A 17,260-nucleotide genomic window follows, 5' to 3' on the forward strand; every position below is an offset into this window, starting at 1 on the left:
ATTGTGTCTAAGTATTGTCACACATGAGATAAAAACCAATCAGTTTGGGGATGCCTTTCCTGCCAAATTGCAGGGATCAATACAAGGACTTGCCATTTATATGGGGAGAGCTTCAGTGTGCTCCTCCTTGCTCCTGCAGGGCCAGTGTTTCTGGAGGCTGAGGAGCGATGTGCCTGGAGAAATTGGTCAGAGTTTTTTGGAAATCCAGCGGCTAAAGTGGTCACTGTGCTGTGGGAGGTGGTGTGTGTGCCTGTGAGGGGTGTGGACATGAGGTGTCTGTGGCAGTGAATCCTCTTGTTACCTGCACAGCACTGGCCAAGGTCATCATCACGGTGTCCTAAAGGACTCATTTGTGATAGCAAAGCAGAAAACACAGCATAATGGTATCTGATCTATTCATTAAGATATTAATGAGTAATACCCTATAAGAGGCTGTGCAGACTTTGATATCAGGGATGTAACACCCAGCTTGGGGAAATGGAGATCCCAGGAGAAGTTATCCCTAATTAGGAGAAATTATGGGTGCTCTCAGGATGCTGGAAARCATCTTGCTGGGATCCAGCCCTCAGCACTCAGGGCACACAGGGCAGCTTGAAGGGAGCAGGGCTGGGCAACCTGTGCCAAGGGGCTTCTGGCCAACCTGTGTGTGAGTCCAGGCCAGCTCCAGCCCTGTCACACGGGCTCTGTGCTCATCAGCTGGCAGAGCACATCAGGTGCCCTCCAAGACCACAGCTCCTGATTTAGCTTCATCTGCAGTGATTCCATATTGCATCTCCTAAGGCAGCTTTATAATCAGAGCGCTCATGTGTGGGGCCATCAGGAGATTCCTTCTGGGCCCTCACTCCTKACCTGAAGTGCTGATGTAGTTACGTGCAGAACAGTGTTACTGTTCCAGCTTTGATCCAAGAAAATTGCTGGTGTTTGACTCTAATATGAGTGGGYTTATTTTTCTTTATTTTTTTCCCTGCAGAATCTCAGGGGAAAAGCAACCCAATCTTTAAGGATTACCTCCCTGGTACCTGTGACAGTCCTGAACAGAATATGCCTATTGAACCAACAAGCATCTGGAAACAAACATCCTACACTCACGACTTGCCCCCTGGTCTGGAGTACCTGAACCAGGTCCTAAATCTTTCTGAATGTTAGAATTGTTATGTTTTCATTGTATGTTGTTTTGATACCTGGCTGGATGTTGTTTTGATACCTGGAAGATGAGGCTGTTTGGGCTTTTCCCCTGGGGGGAGTGATAGGTTAAGATGGAGAGGCTATTTTGTTGGTTGATGTGACTGTGGAATAAGGAACGTAGGAGAAACAGGCTTTTTCTTCATTGCTGCCATTCGTTTTATAGGCATTAGATGGGCATAAGTCTGAGTGGCTACAAACTTGCATGAACTCTGTGTGGGGASGAAAGTGCTAATGCCTGAGAGAGGAAAATGCTTGGAAACGGAAGCAGACAGGTCATAGGTGGGGAAGAAAAATGAATGCTTAAGTCTTCCCCATCCTCAGCTAAAGTGGCAGTCTCTTTTGCTCTGTGAAACCTCTGATGGTCTGTGGCTCTGCTCCAGCAGCTTCTTCTCTTCCTGAGCCTTCTTACCAGGAGAGTCACTCCCTGCTGTTGCTTGGACACTGACTGAGGTTTCCATTTCACATGTGGCTGGATTCTGCCACTCTTACATTCTGAGTGTCACACACCCTCCCTGGTAAAAGCAGGGACAGAATCAGGCCCCCAGCACAGTCAGGTCATGATTCTGATAATGTCTCCGCTGTGTCTGCGTTTTGGTGATGCTTCACTCAAGATGTGTATTTTAGGCACACATTTCTGGTAGTTTCGTATAGAAGCAGAAATGGAATGTATTTTCTATTTGGAGCTAAGTTACCTAGATAGCTAATGAAATGGGGAGACTGCTCAGAAACAGTCTCTCAATGTGGACTGATGACTTTCATTTCAAGATGCCTGAACACAAAATGATATGTGTTGTCAATTATACGAGCATTTGCTTACAGACCGTGGAAGCCACATATTTTAGACTAAAAGTGATTGTGATAGTAAGCACTTGGCAGGTTACATATTCAGGCTCCTGTACGAACATGAATTGCACCTCAGTTTTACCCAGACGATGCAGGCAAGCAAATACCATCAYTCCATTTTATGGCAGCTTTGCATCTGACGTTAAGACAAAAGAGAAAGTCGCTCTCACAGCTACAACTGGAACTGAAGACCTCATTCATGCTTGTTCTTGGCCTGTGCTGCAGCCCTTGCTAATTATTGTCAATTTTCTCTGCAGTCTGGAAAGTGGGAAGCATGTGTGCGGTGCTGATTGTTGGAATGTACCCGCAGCTCGAGTTTCTGTGCGCTGCAGAGCGTTTTGGTGTGTGATGCTGAAGCCTTCTGGCTGTGTGACTGATGAAACAGGCTCACACRGGGAGGATGGGGGCATAAAGGAGATCCCACCAGCAGGGAGAGGGCTGCTGCAGAATGCGTGTGGGATTCACAGCTGCTAGGGWAATCCCTAGGGATTTATCCTCATGGACTAACAGATTTTCATGTAATTAAATGCTCGAATGAAGATGTTTCTAGCAGGGCTTGGATTTTTTTTTTTTTATGTGACTGGGAAGACTTCCAGAAGACTGTGTGTCATTCTGGTGCTGTGTGTATTGGGGAAAGGTGGGTCCAAACTGGAACAGAAACAGAGAGGTGCTGCTGGAAGGGTGTGAGGAATAGAGAACCTCCTTTAAAACAAGACTATATCTGTTTCAGCTGTAGAGTAAAAACAGTACTGTCACAGAGGGAACCATGACTGAGACTGTCTCGGAGAGTAAACAAAGGGAAAGATATTTAATTTATAGAATTACATTACTGGAAGAAAGATTATATAGAGAGTGGTTGTGAATAAATACAGAATAAAAAATACAAATTACATTCTGGGATTATCTTCAGCAGGAGTGGGAAAAATAACTGGATTTGAGAAAACTGAATATATTTCTCAATAAAACCATGATATGTTTGACTCTGAAACAAGGATCCAAATTTAGTCAATCTCAGATCATTACAGTCTTTTTCTAAATAGCAACCCAAGGATTGGATGAGAGGAAAGGAAAATATGTGTCCTCTAGGTAAGGCCAGGCAGMAACATTTCTCTCTGCAGAGTCAGTTCAGGTACAGGAACAATTCCCATTGGCTGTTTGAGGTGCACCAGAGAAGGGCAAGAAACTTTCTGTCTSAGAAACACAAACCATGCTTTCTGTGGCTATCACTCTTTAAACAGCTTCCTGCCAAAAGAAGTTACCTAAACCTCATMACTATGTTCCAGATTACAGCCATAGCTCAAAGAATTGTTCTGCGTCCATAACAAAAATCAAAGGASCCTTTTCCCAGAGCAGCAACAGACAGGTGAAACCTTGGAGAATTTTCTGAGTAGCTCAGCTGCATGTTGTGCCACCATTCAGGTTTAACCACTTTTGAATAAAACTTCTTCGTTTAGACTTGGCTAGACTGATCAGATGTAAATTTAATCCCCACAGAACGGAATGCTGTGTATAAGGAATTTAAACATWTCTGATCTCAAGAGGACCAGACCCTTGTTAAACCAAAGGGCTTTAGGTGCTCTTAAGTGCAACTACAACCCTCAATCCACAAGCGCCCCAATAAAATTGCATCCAAATAACTGCCTTGCAGAAACCAGGGAAAGGCAAAATAAGGGTAAGAAGTGGTACTGCTGTGTTGTCTCAACATTACACATTGTGCACAGTAAACCAACACACAGAATGAAATCACTCAAAGCTTTTAACAATTCAGACTCATTAATTTTCTTTTCCCTGTGAAAGTCTACATGGGGCAAAGAAATCCATATTGAAATCAATACTAAAATATTAAAATAGCCCTACCATCTTTAATTTGTTTATTCTCTTTCCACCAGCAGAACCCCTCCCATGAGCTCCAAGAGCTCTCTCATGAGATCCAAACAACAAACAGCAAAGATTCTTGGGAGAATATTTTTATGTCTAAATATTTTTTATTATTKCAATTACTGGCATGCACATTTCAGAGATTAATGAAAGGCATAAAGTTCCTCTTTTTACCAGCTTTTCTTTKCAGCCTGAGCTAACTGCAGGAGCTGACGAGAAGTGACAAATGGCTGCAACAGTTTGAATATGTACCAGGCAAGATTTATCAATTTTAAAAGATGCAGGCACTGGAGAGCTGTGACATGCTGGTCTCAGAAGGTTAGTGTGTGCTTTGTGGCTGCAGCTCTGAGTAATGGCAAAACCCTGTGCCAGGCATCRGCCCATCAGGAATTTACAGAAAAGAGATGGGTAAAGCCTAAAACTGTCACATAAAACAGGCATAAAAAGTCACATAAAACTGAAAGGTAGACTGAAATTAAGTCTTGCTGGTTTTATAATGCTAACAACTGTTCTCCAAGAATGAATAACGTTGGAGGGACGATAAGCACAGCAAAGCTGGGTATCATGGCAGGCAGTTTTTCTCCTGCATTTGCAGCCAGCTCACAGGAGAATACAGTTTCAGCCTGCTGAGGGTTTCACTGTGTTTTGCTCATTCTGGTACCCTGGCATGCAATTTGCCAGATTTAAGGCGCAGGGCTCGTGTTCCTGAGATCAGAGTGTTAAAGCTGGTGTGTGCCATCACTGGGATCCCTGACTGCCTTGCTGGGCTGGTCCAGCACCCTTTGGGATGTGGCCACTGCTCATGTTGAGCTTGAGTCCAGGCACACTCCTGCTCTGCCTTGGATTTGGGGTGAGGAGCTTCCTCTCTGCCAGAGAGGAGCAACAGGACCAAGAAGTGGATTCTGCTTCTTGCACACAGCTCTCTGTTGCTGTTGGCTTCCTTACTCCCTCAGTGAAGATTATTTTTCTTCAAACCTGTGGGTTAATTACATGGCCACAGCGCCTAATGTCCCATTTTTCAGCCATAATTTAGAGAGAAGTCTGAAGTGTGACTCGAGACAACCTTCAGGCACCCAGCCTGTGCACYTCTGGAAAGAATCTCAATAACAAGGAGATGAGCAATAAAAATAGACAGTTGACCACTGGCAGCCCCAGACCTATCCAAGACCCACCATCTTTTTTTATTTTTTTAAAACAGCTGGACCAGATAATTATTCATCAGCAAGTGGAGCTTCTGGAAGGTATGGTACAGTCCTTGACACCCYTTACAGTGCTGGTACACAGGTGTCTCCAAAAGACACCCAAGYCTTGCCCCCACTCCCTGAAATCACTGTGAGCCCTCCTGCTGTCCTGGTGTCAGGCTGTTATTTGGTGAGTAYGTCCTAAATTCTCTCCCTCAGACACCTCCTTCTCAATGTTATTAAAGTTTAACTATCTTTCCAATCCATGGACAAATTTATTGCCTTTAAAATAATTAACATACCATGAGAAACAAAGCAAATAGAGAGAGGGAGGTCAGAAGACACAAAGTGAAGAATAAGAGYTTGTAATTACTTCATTTCTTAGAATTTCAAAGTACTGAATAAATATCAAATTCTGCCAGTAAAACACTGTAAAATGTATTTCTCTCACTGAAAAAGGTTTGGGCCTGATTCTCAACTGACCTGCTGGGTCAAAGCTTTGTCACTGAAGTGGGGCAGTCTCARGATGTTACTTTTCACAGGTGAAAAAGTCAAAAAAAACCCCAAACCAAAACTCAGGATCTGGATTCTATTTTGTGATATGTACTGTAGTGAACATCAAATCAAAGTCTGAATTAATTCCTTTAAAATACAGTCCTGGCACTATTATTTCATTATACTCATATATTATTTCATTATTTCTTTATTTCCTTATTTCCTTTTTGTCATTACTTCAAAACATTTTTTTAAACAATCTGTCTTGTAGATTTTTAGAATAGATGCTCATATGTATATATATATATTTTTATATATATATGTATATGCACTAACATTATACAAAGGTAATTACAAACATTAATGTTCTACTTGTTTTGCTTTATTAGCCATACTTGGCACAGAGACCTCCAGCAAATACGAGATAAAAAACCRTTTGGGACAAAGAGTTTACTTTGCAGTGGAAGAGAACGACTGTTTTGACCGCAAGCTGTGCTCACCGCTGAGGTCYTTCACCATCAGGATTGCGGACAGCACGGGCCGGGAGGTGATCCGAGTGATCAGACCCTTGAGGTGCAACAGCTGCTGCTTCCCCTGCTTCCTGCAGGAGGTGAGGGACCCCAAATGCCTTTTGTCCCAGCCGTGCAGCTCCTGCAGGGTGGCTGGGAGGAATTCAGGAATTCACAGCCACCCCTCAGACCAGGCACTGCTCCCTTTGAGTAGATACAACTACTGATAAATGAGTTCTGTTCCCAGTGTGCCTCCTCCCTTTCATGGGACATGGCTTTGCTGACATCCCACACAAAGCTTCTGTGTCTGATGGTGTCTTTCCAGTCAAGTAACACCCCAAAATGCTGCTTGCCCTGACACAGGCAGAGATGACCCACTGTACTTCAGGAGGGTGAAGGATGGGAACACCCTGGAGGTCACTGGGGTGTGTGGGTGTGACTGGGAAGCAGCTGCCTGAGGAGGCTGAGCCTTCGCTCCATGGATCTGCCTCTTCAGGGCCACATCTCTCTGGGAAATTGCAGAATATGGGAGAAAGCTGCTTGGAGTGAAAAATGCAGGTCCCATAGAGCATCAGATCTTTCCTCGGTATTTTTTTACTCTCCTTTATTCCGACATTTATCTTGTGTTATGAAAATGTTTTATAGGTTAGTTCATCCACTTATCTTCTAAACGCTGCATTGGGTTTTTTTTAAAAAAGGTCCTTTGTTAGTACACCTACTTTAAAAAAGCTTAGAGGATACTTGCTGAATACAATAACGATTTCTTCCCCAGTTTATAGCTTTTATAAAGTCTTTTATGTAAGATGTTGGTTTCTGGTGCAGCTTTTGAGCTTCATATTGTCCACTATTTTTAACAACACCATTAGACAGTTCTGCAATAGCCAGTTCCATGTTTGGTAAAATGATATGTTACTATATTCAGTAAATAAATATTTTGTCATTATATGAACAGTACGCTATCAAGGAAAAATATACAAATATAACATCAGCTAAAACCATTTTGTTGTTATTGTTGTTTTCTTTTGTTTGCTAGCTAGAAGTTCAGTCCCCGCCAGGCACAATAGCTGGGTATGTTGTCCAGAACTGGGACCCTTTTCTGCCAAAGTTTACTATACAGAATGAAAGTAAAGAAGATGTACTAAAAATAATYGGTCCATGTGCAACCTGTGGCTGTTTTGATGATGTTGACTTTGAGGTATGTTTCATATAAGTATTAACAATTGAAAAGTTTTACTACTTCGAGTAAATTTCTCAGGTGAGAGGGAGAATGGGAGATGCTTGAAGAAACCCTGAACGAGATTTCTGATGTGAACGAAGTGTTTTGCCTTAGTTAAGAATCATAAAGAAATTTTTAGGAACTCATTAGCCAAATCAGAAGATGGCAGTGGGTATTGTCTGAAGTTTCAGTATACTGAGAGAAGCAAGCAGATAGCTCCTTAATCGAGAACATAGCTGTGCCCTGAGGGGACAGTGGTCTACAGCAGGGTGGCTAGGAGAGTATAGAAAACATGAGACAGGAAAAAARCACAGAGCTCTGAAAGAAGAGCAAAACTGGCATAAACTTTCACAATTGCTTTCCCACACTTTTTGTCAGCTCTAAAGATGCTGATGTTTCCAAACRAGACCCTTTCTTGCGTGCCACTCGTAAAGGGAAATTTGACACTAATAGAACATCTCAGCAATAAGAATAAAAGGAGAACCTGACAACTGTAGCATACTCTGCATGTCAGGACACAGTCATTAATTCTGTGGAGATGTCATCAGTGTGCACTTGATTTGTTTACATTTATGTCTGCTCCCGTTTTTGCTTTGTGCAGGTAAAAGCTCTCAGTGAGATGACAACGATTGGCAAAATTTCCAAGTACTGGTCTGGATTTGTCAACAATGTCTTTACCAACACYGCCAACTTTGGGATCCAGGTCCCTGTAGATCTCGATGTGAGGATCAAGGCAGTATTGATTGGTGCTTGTTTCCTCATTGTAAGTGTGCAGGGTGGAGAGGCAGCCCCTGAGATCTGCAGACCAGGGCCAAAGGGACCCTTGCTGTCAGCTCAGAGCTGCAAAAGTGCAAGTGCAGAGGAAATCCAAACTCAATATCTAAAAGACAAATTAACTGAAAACCTTTCAAATTTTATGTCCTTTTTTTTTAATGTTCTTAAATTTTTGTTTATCAAGCTGTTTAAATAGTATTACATATGCAGTTCAATATTTTATATGGCAGGATCAAACATCAATATACATGTCAAACTTACCAAACTCCCCCAAACCTCTTATGGTGTTCAAACAAGCGTATGAACCCAAAAAAAAAAAAAAAATTATGTTGTTTCTAATGGTAATTTCAAACCAATTCAATAGCTCAGTTGAGTGTTGCATGTAAGACCTTCAGGTCACATGAAAATTCCTACAAAATTTCTCTTGTGAAGATAATTGTAAGAATTTTATGACAAAGACAATGCTCAGTGCTAGGGGTAAAGATGAAGTTAAGATGGATATTTTCTAGAATTAGAAATTGGTATTTGTTGTGTAGCTCTTTTGCCAACGTAATTGTGTTAACATGGTTTCAAAAACATCTGTGGTACTTGCATCAGAGAATATAAAGCAAAATTACAATACTATTTAAATTATTCACTGAAAAGTGTTTGCTTTAAAATTCCAACTACAATTCAGAAATTTTGCTTTTAGTAGGGTAGAAGTGACAGTTAAGATTTTTGGATTGTCCCCTCCAAAACTCCATTTGCTCAGTGGCAGTGATAGAAAGYGATTGACTAATCTAATTGCTTTATTGTGACAAAAGCCTACAAGCAAGACTTTTGATAGTAATTGTTGCATTTTTGTGCCTTCCATATCTAATTCACAGTTTGTTTTTTTGTAGGACTTAATGTTCTTTGAAAMCTCTTTGGATGGATTATAACAAGATGACAGAAACAATGAAATATGCAGAATGTGTTTCAGTAGGTAGAAATGAACATAAATTGATCTTCTTGCTTTGAAGACTTACACATTTCTAATTMTTTTTCATTTTCTTCCAGAAATCGCTTGAGCTTTGGACATGATTTTGAACTGCAAAAATCCTTGTTCCTTATAGGAAAAGACAGGATCTAATGATGATGTTTATTAAAATACGTCTCATGTAAATAATAATTTCCCACTTACATTTTATATGTGCTATAACTAAACACATAGTTTTCACAAAAAGCACAGTTGCTTTGGAACAGTGCTATTCTCTTCTTTCTCTTTTGATGTTCCTGCATGGGAAATCATGAAAGATTAGATGAAGGCTTGCAGCATCGCTGATGAAAGTCTATGTTTAGAGAAGCCTTTGATGTTTTGCAAGTGCTGGTACCAGTTACTAACCACATGAGGGTGTGTTCTGSGGGTTTTGCTTTTTTATAATTTTGGAAGTAATTTTCTGATTTGTTATTTAATTAATAGCAACAAACTGRCATTGAAAGTAACAAATATAAAGACATACCCGATGGGAAGTTCGAGATGTCTGTTTCAGTGAGTTGGAAKAAGGGAAGTTATGTTTGACAGTAAACTGATTTTATGACAAAGATTGTTTTAATGAGTAGCARCCAGAAATTATGCTTCCAGCCCTAGACTTGGGAATGTAAGGTCTGTTCAGAAAATCTGATCTTCCACTATTTCCACTGAAGGCAGGCCGTGGATAAAGTTTGAGAGATGGTCCTTCATGTGCCTGAGGCTCACAAATCATTTCCTCTGTACTATCTGSTGTTAAGGATCCTTGCTGCCACCTACTCAAGGCTTTCCTTGAAAGGTCTGTTCCTCTTTGTAATATCTGGTGGCTGATAATTTTTCATTCAGACTTGCCTGAGGCCACCCTGGAATGGAATTTTTTCCATTGGCAAGCTCACGTATTTTGTATGATGACTGTGCAAAAGGAGCTTTTTGTAGTTCAGCAGTTTCACATACTGTTCATTCCTGCAGTCACACCTCATCACACTGTTCCCAAACAGTCCCACAACAGCTCTTACTAATACAGGCTTCCTTTGTAGGAATGACAAATAGGCAAGACATAAACAGATTTTTTTGCTGTAGTTGCAAAAATATTTGCTGTATGAACTTGCTTGTGCCTCTCARAAACTCCAGTGGCTCCTTCAAGGAGCAAATCAATGCCATAAAATATTGGTGATAAACCCAATTGCTCTCACAGTCACCAGTCAAGTTTCTACGGGGAACATTTTACAAATCATTAGAAATGCTTGATTTTTTTTTTCTTAGTGTCAACCAGTAATTCAATTCTTGCAAACAACCAACACATCAACGGAAAGAGAGGAGATAATGAATAATTCATAAAAATGAAAAAGAGCTAAATTTATCAGGTGATTAATTCTCAACAAATATTTAGACTAATTTTAAATTAATGTTCATGGATATGAATTCAAACACAGTGAAGTCAGGAAGTTGCAACTTACGTTCCCATAGTGAAATTAACTCAGGAATGCTTATAGATTTAAACAGTATGTTTTAGATTATATACCACATTTAGGTATTTATACAGATTTACATATGTCTTGAAAATAATTGTGSTTAACAAGCTCTGACAATCATCATTATCTGTTAACCCTTTCATTCCTGGCTCTCGCTGTGGCTCGTAGCAGTGCAATCAGGCTGCAATTGGGARCTCACGGAACCGCTGCTGCCTCCTTTGCCAGGAAGAAGAATCCTGTGAGCTTCGTGGGCAGGACGCTCCCTCGTGTGGATTTGCAGAGGAATACAGGATGCTTTTTGCTATTCTCGCAATCTCACACTGGTGTCGTTCTGTTAAATTCAGCTCTTGCACTCCTGACTGTAGACTGAGAAAAAGAACCAGAATTTTGATTTTTTTTTTTCTTCTTTAAATCGCTTTGCCATCTCAGTCACTGTTATTGCAGCCCATGTTCTTGGCTCTTGTGCGCTGTTGTTGAGCTGGGTGTGTCTGAACACTCGACTGTGTGCAGTCCCTGCAAGATCAGCAGCATCCCCGCCTATCTCCCGCTTTTCCTCTGCAATTTCCAGTCCTCTTGTGGCCCTTAACAAGCCAAAGACATCTCTGAAGCAAATGTGTCCAACCTCACTGAAATCAACACAAAATAAGGTTTTATTTATGAACAGGGCTGAATTTGTCCACGTCTATACCTTGTAGGTAAGCAATATGTGCATATATTTTTTTATGAATTGCAGCCAGATGATAATACCGAATTTTTCACACTTAGGGGCTTTGTTGCTGTTTTCTGTGTTAATACAAGGGGCTTTCGCTGTTAATGCATATGAGTGTGTTTAAATGCCTGTGTTACACTCAGAGGCAGCTTCTGGGACATCCAGGAACAGGCTCATCCTCTGGAKAAAACAAGCAATGGGACTGGGATAGCTCCTGCTGCTTAGAGCTTCCTCAGCAGCCAGCTTGACCTCTGTCCCACCCTTGAGCATCTTGGTAGAAACTCAGTGCCAATTCCAGCGCTTTTTCAGCTGGGTTGTTCACCTAAATCACCTGAACCACACCTAAATCCATCCTCAGCAGAGTTTATGGAGTTCTGCATGGTGTTGCTGAAGAAGAGCTAATGCGTTCTAACACCTTAATAACCTGCAGCTCTAACTAATAACYCTTCTTTATTAATGGCATTGTGTTTCACGTTATCAGAGCTACATAGGCTCACCCTTCATGGTTCCCCCCAGCCTAGCAGTGGCTCTCCAAAGGAGGATTCTGTGTCTCCCAGAGCCTCACAGGTATTTTCAAAAGCAAGTTCATATCCTGGAGTTCATCTAGTAAGAAATATGATTSCTGTAGTGAAACAGAAATTGTACTTAATCCAAACAAGGAAATATTTTTGATCAGTAGCCAAACTGTAAATCTGTGTGGTTCACACTTCTTGTCTACAGTAGATGGCAGCAATAGCTCATTGTGACAATATTTACCTTTTCACAGATCATAAGCTGTACCGAGAATGCTGGTTAAAGTTCAACATACCTTTAACCTCTAATTAAATTCTACTCTTAATTAAAGGATTATATTTTCTCTGTCTGATATTAAACCTTTGCCACACCATATTTGGTTATCTTTATTGTCTGCAATTTACAGCTGAATTATTGGCTATTTTATGAGATCTGCTCAGAGCATGGGCAGAATATAATCTACCACAAAGTGAACTCCTCTGCTCAGCACCCAACCTGGCTTTTGCTCCTGGAGCATCTCTCCAGCTTCAGTAGGTGGACAAAGGAGAAACCCTGGCCCCAGGAAATCCCCCACCTTCTGTGGAAAACAGAAAGTGCCAGAGAGTGCCATGTGTAAAGGAGATTGCTTTGTGGTGGAGCCCCTAGAAAAGTAGAAGGTTTCAATGGGAAGAAGGTCATGTCATGATGGTCTGTCACTGAGTGCTGTACTGGGGCAGAGGGGTCAAATCCCCTGTRGTGCCACAAACCCAGGTGGCACCGGTCTCTGAGGAGGAACAGGTTTGTCCATGGGAAGATCAGACATTTCTGTAAGAGACTGAAGACACAACGTCTGTGTAAGTTCAGAGAGTCTTTCACTGTCTGATAATGTGGTGGATGCAAAAGGGTGCTTCTCTTCATAGACTTTGCTGTGTGTATTAAAAAAAAAAAAATTGTGTCTATTGGGTTATTTGTTTTAGAATTAGACAAACTTGGAAATTATCCAAAATGCACATTTTCTAATAGAGTTGTCTAAATGGAGCTGTTTGGAACAAAAACCAGCTTCCTTCTCCTGACCCTCATCTTAGTTGCATTGATTTATTTTCAATGAGAATGGYATGTTCTGTGTTAGAATGATAAATACTATTTGAATTCAAAGATCAGCTTTAGGTTTTTAAATGTCCTTTTTTTTCTTGACTTTAAATGGCTCCCTTACGGGGACAAAATCCGCTTCATATCCTTAGAGAAAATAACCCCTTACACTGTAAAGGAGATTTGTGTTTGTTTTGGGGTTGGTTTTTTTTCCTGGAATTCCTGATATTTTTCTAAACTTGATCCCACTTAGGAATAGCTTCCTTCATGCCAAATCATTATTGAAGAGTTCTCTTAGTCCTTGCCAAAAGAAAACCTCTTATCCATGATTTGYCAGCATTTTATGCATCTGGGTGAGCATTGAAGGAGAAATTACCTGCAAGTCAATTCATCAGGACTCATTAGCTTGATGTGCTTTCCCATTTGAAGAYGCTCATTTGAAGGCCTTGTTTTGCTCTGTTCCAGTCACATCAGGTGAGGGCTCTATTTATGTTCCTGATGTTTTGTATTAGAAAAACCCACACACAAGAGCAACAACCAAATCACAAAAAATGCCACAAGCTTCTGTTTCAGACATTGATCTATTGAGGAATGACTGTTTCTATCTAGAAATGACCCTGGGCATTTTCTCTTTTTGTCCCCTCCCTTTTCCCGCAGGTCACAGAAYRACAGAATGGTTTGGGTTTGATGGGACTCTAAAGATCACTGAGTTCCAGCCCCTGCCATGGGCAGGGACAGCCTCCACCAGGTCACGTTGCCCAAAGCCCCAAAGGAAGTATCACAGTGCATGTGTCAAGGTCCAGTGTTGCTTTGTAAGACTTATCTTAGCCATTCATGGATTGATTGCAGAATCWGGGGGGACTTTTGGTCAAGGTTAATGATTGTATTAGTTTTCTATCTACATGWCTTTATTCTAGAYTCTTGAAAAATGATATTTTGYCATCAGGAACAATTTTGAGCAGCTGTCATGATAATGTCCATTTTTACTTACCAGGAYTGAGAAAAATGCAGCCWKGGATGAGAACAAGGATCACCACTAGAAACACCTTGCGTGTTTCACACTTTTCTARAATTCAAGTGAAAGTATGGAGCATTTTTAAAAAAATATCTTCTAGGTTTCCTGAAGAACCCAAAGTGTCAAGATACCATTTTATTTAAAAAATAAAAATCCTATTTACTTTGCAAATCCAGAAAATATATTTAGGCTTTTATGGTATAGGCCCTGAGCAACCTGAATTATTGGAAGGTGTCCCTGCCCATGGTAGGGGGCTGGAACAAGTTGAGCTTTAAGGTCCCTTCCACTCTAAATCATTGTACAATTTGTTTATTGATCTTCTATCTCTAGTTCCAGAAAGCTGTAGACTGAGGCCCAGAACACCTGGATAAAGACCCACACTCTTTAGCCTTTGGCATTGCCCAGGGCTGGGTCAGGCACACTGCACTTGGAAACCTTGAAAATAAGACTGGTTTGGAACGTTATGGTTTGAAATTCAAACAAAATTATATAATATCAGTATTTAAACCAAGATCTGTATGTACAATTGAAACTCCTTAAAGTTTGGAAGAGTTTTGATTAGAAGAATATATKATTTGAAAATATTTTCATTACAGGAAGTTTCCATATGAGACCAGCTTCACTTCAATGCTCTGGAAATGCAAGAGTTGAGATAAAATCAAGTTTAGCAGAAGCCAGGACAACAGGTTATTASTTAAATGAACAATTTAATAAATTAATTATTAGAATAGTTCCCTGTGAGGAAGAGTTTTATCTCTGGCTTTACAGCGTTCAGACTCTCAAAGGTTTGATACAAAATGAAATATAAACTTGCAGAAGAGTGAAATCTCACCAAGAATTAGTGGTGTTCAGTGTATTCCATTCTCCTTGGCACAGTGGATATTGCCCTCGTAAAATCAGAGCAGTCCCACAGGTTGATCACTTTCCTGTCCTAATTGAGCCTACTCATAGATCAAAAATATTTTTTTCCTTTTGTTGCTCTTGAGGATGGGTCATTAATGTCTCTGATCTACGTGGATGCTCACAGAGTGTTGATCATTGTGATACTGAACCAGTGCTTGCACTGTTACAARCACACCATGTGTGGTGCTTCTGTCCTTGCTGCTGAGGAAAAAGGGTTGAAGGGGTGCATTTGCTTTGTGCTTTGCTCAATAACTGCAAACAGTGCATGAGGAGATTATGTGAAAATGTCAGGGCAATAAAGAAAGGATGAAATACTAAATCTAGACAGGACTGTAGAGAGCAACCTTTGTGTAAACAAGGTGTGTCTTTGGCAAATGCTTTMCTCAGCAAGAGCACAGAAACCCCAGCTGATMYGCYGAGATCACCTKTGCCAGCAGGCGTGGCACCTAAACAAAGCACATGCAAGTGATCCAGGAAAACTTCTGWGAGGTGAAACTGTTTGCTCTTWGCTGCAGGGACTGGAACCAGTGGGACCCAGTGTTTTGTTCTGATTTGTGTTTTTCCGACAGATGAATTTACCTCCTCATAGAAGTTTGTGCTTTGCACTTCTATACAACCTGTTGCTGTTATAGAGAGGTGTGGTTATGGCTGGGGCATAAAAAAGATAAAAGCATGACCTGACCACCATTATCATGTAAAACAGTCCCATAAAATGGTTTATCACAATTCTTGTTTTCTTTTGCRCTTCTATCTTGCCAGTTCAGTGTTTGAGCGGTTCCATTGATGACGAGGTTTTAGCTGAGCTGTCAGCACCCTGGGTAAGAGCCTYTACCCTTCAAAAGGGAAGGGATAAATGATTGTGCAGCTTGGGAGGAGTCTGATGAAGACAAATCCTGCAAAGTCAGGGTGACATGAGCTAAGGAAGGAATATGGGAACCAAATTATCAGGGGGTGGAGGAGGACACAAGGAGAATAAAATGTTTCTAAGAGTAAATTAATGTTTTTAATCAGARTATGGTCTTTACAAATATATTCTCAGTGGAAAAGAATGATGGATCTCTGCTACAAAACAAGCACCTGCTTGGTGAACTCATAATTCTTTATCACATTGCTGATCTGTTTAAGCTATAATGTTCTTTTATCTTGTACTTCAAGAATATCACTGATAAGAAATGATTAAAAGAGAAAAAATGTTTAAGAAAATCTGCAGATAAGCAATATGCCTCGTGCAGCATTGATGTGCTTAGCACCATAAATATTTATTACTTCAAGGGTGTGTTAGCCTGCTTGGTGAACCTTTTAACCTAAAACAATTAGAACAATCTGAAAGAGATACTTTTCCTGAAGCAGGTAGATCACTGCAGATGTAGTAAAGAAAAAAAATGGTCTCAGATTTCTCTCTTTTCCCATGATGTCTCAGAAATTAAATTCTGTAAATAGCTTTGTGCAGTGTTTCATTTAAAAAGCAATGTCATCCTAACTACARTCTGGGTTGACATGCTACAGTTTAGAGTTCCAACACTCAGTGAAGCATTAAAACCACAGGGCTCCATTGAAAGCCCGGTAAAACTGTCAGTTGACTCACGTGTAATTGTAGACAGCTCTAGCAGCAAGGATTTTATATTATTAGTTCAGAGAGAATAACTAAAAATGGTGTAAAACATTTGTTCTAAAGCCATAGAAAACCCTGATGATTGGTAATATAGATCTAATTGGGCAGAAATTGCATGTTCTGAAATTCARGGAAAGATCACTGGTCTCTGCTACAACRTAAGAGTTTACAGTACCTGACACWGGTGCCTRGGTMTCAATAGTGAAYRGGGTTTATGTCTGATGTCAATGTTTTMCATTTTCCTTTTCCTGTGTTTTCTCCCCTCCAGCTTCCAAACATCCCCAAATCCCCCAACTGTGTGTGTGAGAAGCAGTGCCTGGTGCCAGGCTTCCTCAATTTTCATTCTTAATTGAGCTGTAAATTCACCTCATAAACTCTTGCAGATCTAGTGGTCCTTCTGCATTTACAACTTTTTAATTTTCTTCTTAATTAACAAAAGCCTCAGTGTTCCCTGTACATTTTTTATCAGATGAGTCTATTATGAAGCACATTAACTTGGATTTCATTGGTTGGGATTGCATCCTCTCCTCAGCCTGGTTCTGAGGTTGCTCTCTTTGTCCTCACATTGATAAAGGCAGTGCCAGTGCACATCACAGCACAGTCAAACCCAGCCTCTCCTTCAGCAGCAGCTCCCGGATGAGCCAAGGGTGCCTAAACAAGAAGGTGAAGTGAAAAGGCATTATTTTTTCAAAATGCTGAATTCAAATGCAGTGCTGGTGTCCAAAAGGTTAAAATATAATAGATAAAAGCAGATGTGTGTCTGGGTGCTGCATTCCTGTGTTTGCTGTGCTCAAAGAGAAGTGTGAGTGCTGATGGATGGGCAAAGGGAGTGGAGGGGACTCCTGCCCTGGAGCCAGAGCTGCACCATGGCCAAGGGCTGCTGCTGCTGCTGCTGCTCG

The 17,260-nt window shown here is 40.8% G+C and overlaps 1 protein-coding gene across 2 annotated transcripts; it reads left to right on the forward strand.

Moving 5' to 3' along the window:
- Positions 1 to 4,990: 4,990 nt before the first annotated feature.
- Positions 4,991 to 10,918, forward strand: LOC130579611 (phospholipid scramblase family member 5-like). Of its 2 annotated transcripts, XM_057376545.1 has the most exons (6): positions 4,991 to 5,147; positions 5,972 to 6,192; positions 7,125 to 7,286; positions 7,909 to 8,070; positions 8,963 to 9,041; positions 9,120 to 10,918. In XM_057376545.1, exons 1-5 carry the CDS (start codon positions 5,021 to 5,023, stop codon positions 8,999 to 9,001), a joined length of 711 nt encoding a protein of 236 aa, XP_057232528.1. In that variant the 5' UTR covers positions 4,991 to 5,020; the 3' UTR covers positions 9,002 to 9,041; positions 9,120 to 10,918. The 2 variants fall into 2 exon arrangements, with proteins under 2 accessions (XP_057232528.1, XP_057232527.1); XM_057376544.1 differs by having other exon boundaries at positions 8,963 to 10,918.
- The last annotated feature ends 6,342 nt before the right edge of the window (positions 10,919 to 17,260 follow it).

The sequence above is a fragment of the Malurus melanocephalus genome, unplaced genomic scaffold (assembly GCF_030028575.1).
Source record: "Malurus melanocephalus ecotype Western Australia unplaced genomic scaffold, MMel_1.1 scaffold_281, whole genome shotgun sequence".
In the NCBI taxonomy this organism is placed as follows: Eukaryota; Metazoa; Chordata; class Aves; order Passeriformes; family Maluridae; genus Malurus; species Malurus melanocephalus.